The following is a 6217-nucleotide window of genomic DNA, read 5'->3' as shown; positions in this document are numbered from 1 at the left end:
CTGCCCTCCTCACCTGATTCCCGCCGGGATCTCCTTTGGTTCCGGATGTTCCGCTCTCTGCCTGCTGGCACTGCTTTGAACCAGCCCGAGATTCCAGCTGGGAATCCTTTTCCTGCTGGGATGAGCTCCTCCCACTGTCTCCCTGTCCATCCGCTCCGGAGTTTCCATTCCCTTTCCATTGGCTGCTCCCAGGTCCCGGCTGAGCCGTGCCTTTGGATGGGATTTTCTTCTCCGGCCCCGTTTGGCCCCTCGGCTCCGGTTTGGGGGGGATTTTCTGCTCCCCAGCTTTCCCCAGGGAAGGTTCATTGATCCTGACTGGAATTCTCTGCTTCAGGATATCCGGGACAGACACCACCGCCTTCAGAAGGGTTTTCCCAATGCAAGATTCCTTGAGGGATGCAGCGGGATTTACCGGAGCTGCCGGGCGGCTTTCGTCGGATTTTGCAGCTCCCATCCCTTTATTTTGTGGGATTTTCACCAAACTTCCCGTGTGGCTGTCGCCACCGGCATTCCCAGAGTTTTCCACGGCAGCCCCACCCTTGGCTGACGATTTTCCAAGTGCTTTCTCTGACTCTGCCCCAGCCTTGACCAAAATCTTCCCGGGATTTTCCCCCGCAGCTTTGAGCACGGATTCCTCCACCTTCCCTTCTCTCTCTGCTCCTGCCACATCCAGTCTTTTCCCTGGAGCATCCATAGTTTTTGGGACAGTTTTCCTCTCTGTGGATGTTTCATGGCTGCTTTTCCCAGCCTCAGGAATGGGGTTTTTCTCCGGAGCAGCCGGCTCCGTGCTCGGCTGGGTGACACCGGGTGACACCGCGTCTGCAGGAGCCTCATCCGAGCTCGGGAATGTGGCTCCAGGGATGGCTCCCGGAGGCTCTCCGGCCGCTGGGATCGCCGCTGGCTCCCCCTCAGCCTTGCTGGATGATTCCAGACGTTCCATGGCGGGAGCAGAGGGCTCCTCAGTCTCCTTTTTCATCTCCAACTCCGGCTCAGGATGAGCCTCTTCCTTCCCCACTCCGGGTAACACCAGTGGCTTCTCTTCCGACCTCGCTCCGGTGCCAGCAGGAACCACGGGAATTCCAATCCCACCCTCCACATCCATCCCTGTGGGCGGTTCCCTCGCTGCTCCTCCCGGGTGCGACTTGGGAACCTCGGGTTGTCCCTCTGGAATCTCCTCCGGGACATTTGGGCCGGGAATGGGCCCTTTCTTGGCCGCCCTGGGCTCTCCCGATGGATTTGCACCTGCTCTTTGCACCATTCCTGATCCCTCTGGAATTTTTTTCCAGCCAGAGCTAAATGCATTTAAAAGAAACACAAGAAATCAAACCATGGGTGGAGAATTGTACAATTCCCAGAAAACTCCCAGTGCCACCACTGCGGGCTTTTCCTGGAGCGTCAGGAAAAAACGGGATCGGGAATTCTGTGTTTGGAGGTGACAAAGATTAAGGTGAATAATTCAGGTTTTGGTACTGATCATTCCCTTCGGGAATTCCTCACGAATTCATCCCCTCGGAGAGCTCAGGCCTCAGAAAAACGTACATCCCCCAGAGGGGAAAAAATGGGAATATCCAAGCGAAAGGAGAGCTCTGGAGAAGGGAATGAGCAGAGCTTTGCTCCCTGTGCAGCCGCCGGCGCCGAGAGCTCGGCAGGAGGAGCAGGCTGGGATTTGGGATGGGCCGAGAATCCCCGTTTGCCTCGGAGAAGCGCCGGGATAACAGCGGGCCCAGGATGGAGCTTGCCAGGGAATTGCTGCTCCAAAGGAAAGAATTCCCAAGGGATGAGGTTGTTAAAGGAAGAAAATGATCATGATAGGATTATTAGAATTGTTAATTTTTTATTCATTTCAATATTGTATTTCTAGGATAGAATTGAAATGATGGATTTTAAATAGGTATTATTAGAAATCTATAGCTCAAGTGACGTCTTTTATTCCATAAAAATAATTTATAGTTTATTTATTACTTATTTAAAGAAATAAGAATTTAAATTATTATTACTTATTTAAATATTATGTTTTTATTTAAATAATTTTATTTAATAATATTTAAATAATTTTATTTAATAATAATAGAATATTTAATTTATTATATAATAAAACTATAAGTATTATACAGTAAAATTATTTATTTATTATTGATTTAAATGTTATATTTAGGTAATTAAATTATATTTTAAAAATATATATTACTATAATTATACATTTTAAATTACATCTTTTATTATACAATAATTTCAATTATTATCTATTTAAATATTACATTTATATCTAAATAGTAATTTAAATAATAAGATAATGATTTTATTTTTCTATATTTATTTATTTACTCTATAATGAAATTATTATATAAATATAAATATTATCTAATAAAATTAATTATTTGTTTTTATTTAAATGTTATATTAATGTAATTAAAATAATATATTATTGTATTATTGTAGTATCTTAAATTATATATTTTATTATACAATAATAATTTAAATTATTCTTCATTTAAATATATTGATTTAAAAATAATACTTTAAATAATGATAGAATAATTTAATTATTTAATAAAATTATTCTATAAATATAAATCTTTATTGTAGAATAAAATTATCTATTTTCTTATTTATTTAAATATTATATATGTAATCTATATTATATATTTTAAACATATATTATTATAATTACATATTTTAAATTATATCTTTTATTATATAATAATTTAAATTATTATTTATTCATTATTTAGTTAAACATACTTATATTTAAACAGTAATAATTTAAATAAAACATTTTAAAATTCATTATATAATAGAAATATATTTAAACAAATATCTATAATTAATATATATTTAAATATAAACATAAAATATAAATTATATTTTAGAAGTCTAATATTTAAACAAATCATAAATAAGCAAATAATAATTTTAATTAAAAGAATACAATAATTTTATTAATTGATTATATAAATATTTATATTGTAATAGAAAGGTTAAGATTTCTATTATTATCCAATATAAATATTATATAGATGAATTATTATTAATAAATATGAATAAAACTAATGAAAATATTAATAAAATAATCATTAGTAGTATTATTTTTAAGGTGTTTTCTGCTTCTTACGAAACCGTAACTGGAAGAATTCTGTGGGAAACGTGTGGAGCAGGGCAAAATGTCCCTTTTCCATCTCCTCAGGAGCTGGGATCCATGGAAAAGCCCCTTTTTCAGGAGGAATTAAAGCCCAGCCCTTCGGAATCAAAGAGCGAGCGATTCATTGCTTCCATTAATTTGGGAATGAACGCTCCCAAAATTCCACGAGCAGCCTCATGGGATAAGGAACGACAACGAAAGCATCGGGATCTGGGAATGGAAAGCTTTTCCCTAATGGAATTCCTTCAGGTTTAGGAAAATGATGACAATTTTGGGGGTTTTATCACCAAAACTCAGCCGGGAATTTGGGCTGGAATCCCAGAAAAAAGGGATTTTTAAATATTTAATTCAGAAGAACCTTATAAACCTCTAGAATTCCTAAAGCAAAGCAGAAATCCAGAGCGAAACTCGCAAGGAAAACCCCAGGGACAGAAAATTCCCAACAAGCAGCGTCCCTAAAACAGTCGGGAATGGCACAAACCCAACGGATTTTGGGATTCTGGGATTAAAGAGCAGCTGAACATTCCCAGGAATCCCCTCAGGACCTGCAGCACCAAGTGAGGGTGGAGTTAAAAAGGGAAACAAGGAATTCTCTAGGAATTCAGCAGCTGGGAAGAGGAATTCCAGAGGCAGGGAGAGAGGGAAGAGCTGCAGGATGGAATTCACGCCCCGGCAGCGCGAGGAGCCCCACGCACCTGCCAGGACCTGAGCAGAGGAGTAAAACACGGGAAACTCCATGGAAATGAGGATTTCCCCCCGTTTTTCCATGGGTTTTTTTAACAAATCCCAAATATTTTGGCTCGGCAGGGACGCAGAGCACAGGGATTGGGAAGGAGGAGCAGCAGGACCCAGCTGGAGGAAGGAGCTCATGGAGCTGGGCCAGAGGGAGGCTCAGCAGCCCCCGATGGTGGATGAACATTCCAAGAGGGAAAGGAACGGATCCAATTCCCAAAAATCCTCGCAGGCCATACCTTCCTCTGCTCCCTTCCTCTCTCTTCACTTCCCTTTTCCCAACTTCAGCCTGGAAAAGAAAAGCCAGGGTCAGGATTTGCCAATTCCACAGGGATCAGCACTGGATTCCCACATCCCACCAACCCCAAAGGGAGGCACCAGGGAGACGAAATTCCAGGAAATTGTTCCAAATCCTATTCCCAGGATGAGAATTCCAACCTTAAATGTTCATCCCTGCCTCAGAACCGCCGGGGTTTGGAGGAGGATGGGTTTGGGATGGATTTGGGATAGACGGAGGAGGATCAGATGTGGGTTTGGGATGGTTTGGGATGGATCTGGGATAGAGGGAGCAGGATCAGCTGTGGGGCTGGGATGGATTTGGGATGGTTTGGGATGAATTTGGTATAGGGTGAGCAGGATCAGCTGTGGGGCTGGGACGGATTTGGGATAGGTTTGGGATGGGTTTGGGATGGGTTGGGATGGGTTGGGGTGGGGTTGGGGTGGGTTTGGGGTGGGTTTGGGATGGGTTTGGGATGGATTTGGGATGGATTTGGGATGGATTTGGGATGGATTTGGGATGGATTTGGGATGGATTTGGGATGGATTTGGGATGGATTTGGGATGGATTTGGGATGGATTTGGGATGGATTTGGGATGGATTTGGGATGGATTTGGGATGGATTTGGGATGGATTTGGGATGGATTTGGGATGGATTTGGGATGGATTTGGGATGGATTTGGGATGGATTTGGGATGGATTTGGGATGGATTTGGGATGGGTTTGGGATGGTTTGGGATGGTTTGGGATGGTTTGGGATGGGTTTGGGATGGTTTGGGATGGGTTTGGGATGGGTTTGGGATGGTTTGGGATGGGTTTGGGATGGGTTTGGGGCACAGGGATGTGGATTCTTTTCCCAGACAGCTCCTCCTTCCCTGTGCTGGGGAGGGTGTGGATGGCTCAGGGCTTGGCACAGAGTTGAGCTCTTGGATCTGCAGCTCCCTCTCCATCCCCTCTTTTCCTTCGCTCTTGGATCTGCAGCTCCCTCTCCATCCCCTCCTCTTTTCCTTCTCCATCTCCTCCTCCTCTTCCTCCTTCTCCTCTCCTTTTCCTTCTCCTCCTTCCCCTCCTCTTTCTCTTCCTCCTCCCACTTCTCTTCCTCCTTTCTCCTGATTTCTCCTCTTCCTCCTCCAATTCCTCTTCCTTTCTCCTCCTATTCCTCTTCCTCCTCCTCCTATTTCCCTTCCCTTCTTCCCCTTCCTCCTCCTTTCTCTTCCTCCCTTCTCCTTCTGTTTCTCCTCCTCCTCCTCCTCCTCTCTTCCTTCTCCTCCTTTTCTCTTCCTCTTCCTCCTCCATTTATTTTCTCCTCCTCCTCTTATTCCTCCTCCTCCTCCTCTCCCTCATTATTCCCATAATTAACACCACCATTAAGAAAACAGCCCCGTGCCCTCCCTAAAACAAATCACATCCCAAACCCCCACTCCCTATCCCTGAAATCCATCAATTCCTTACAAACCCCATCCCTATCCCTAAAATCCAACCATTCCCTATAATCCCCACTCCCTAAAACCCAACCATTCCCTATAATCCCCACTCCCTATCCCTAAAATCCAACCATTCCCTACAGCACCCCCTCCCCCGTTTTTCCATGACTTTTATGTGGAACAAACTCATGGAATGAGCGTTAAATGCAAGAATTTCTCCCTGAAAAGGCACCGCAATCCAGAATTCCTAAGAAATTCCATGCTGAGATTTCCATCTCTTTTCCAAAGGCACTTTACATTCATTGGAGAAGGACCAGGATTAGAAACAATGGCAGAATTCCCTTTAAAAAATAAACTCAGGAATTTTAACTCTGAAGCCCAGAGGGAATTTTGGGGAAAAACTTGGACAGTGGGATGGAATGATCCCGGATTCCTCCTTCCCTGCTCCAGGAATTTTCCTTATTTTTGGCATTTCAGGGCTTTAAATTCAGGTATTTCTAGGAAAATCCCAGGAATCAAATCCTGAAGCAATAAAGCAGCACTGGAATTTCTGAATTCCTCACTCCCAGATCCAGGGACAAGCTGAAAAAGTGGATTTGAACCTCAGTGCTCCCACAACAAATCCCTGAGGGATATTCCCTCACC

The 6217-nt window shown here is 43.2% G+C and overlaps 1 protein-coding gene across 1 annotated transcript in view; it reads right to left on the bottom strand.

The window, feature by feature from the left end:
* ZNF638 (zinc finger protein 638) overlaps window positions 1-6217 on the bottom strand; it is a 23275-nt gene that overhangs the window by 6373 nt on the left and 10685 nt on the right. The window contains exons 4-5 of the mRNA XM_008639878.2: window positions 4111-4160; window positions 14-1292 (exon numbers count right to left, since the gene is read on the bottom strand). Of these exons, the coding sequence (XP_008638100.2) occupies window positions 14-1292; window positions 4111-4160 (1329 nt within the window). The remainder of the gene's footprint in view (window positions 1-13; window positions 1293-4110; window positions 4161-6217) is intronic.

Source organism: Corvus brachyrhynchos, unplaced genomic scaffold, assembly GCF_000691975.1.
Source record: "Corvus brachyrhynchos isolate BGI_N302 unplaced genomic scaffold, ASM69197v1 scaffold166, whole genome shotgun sequence".
Lineage (NCBI taxonomy): Eukaryota > Metazoa > Chordata > Aves > Passeriformes > Corvidae > Corvus > Corvus brachyrhynchos.
The sequence above is the reverse complement of the archived record's forward strand: the minus strand, read 5'-3'. Positions and strand labels throughout refer to the sequence as shown.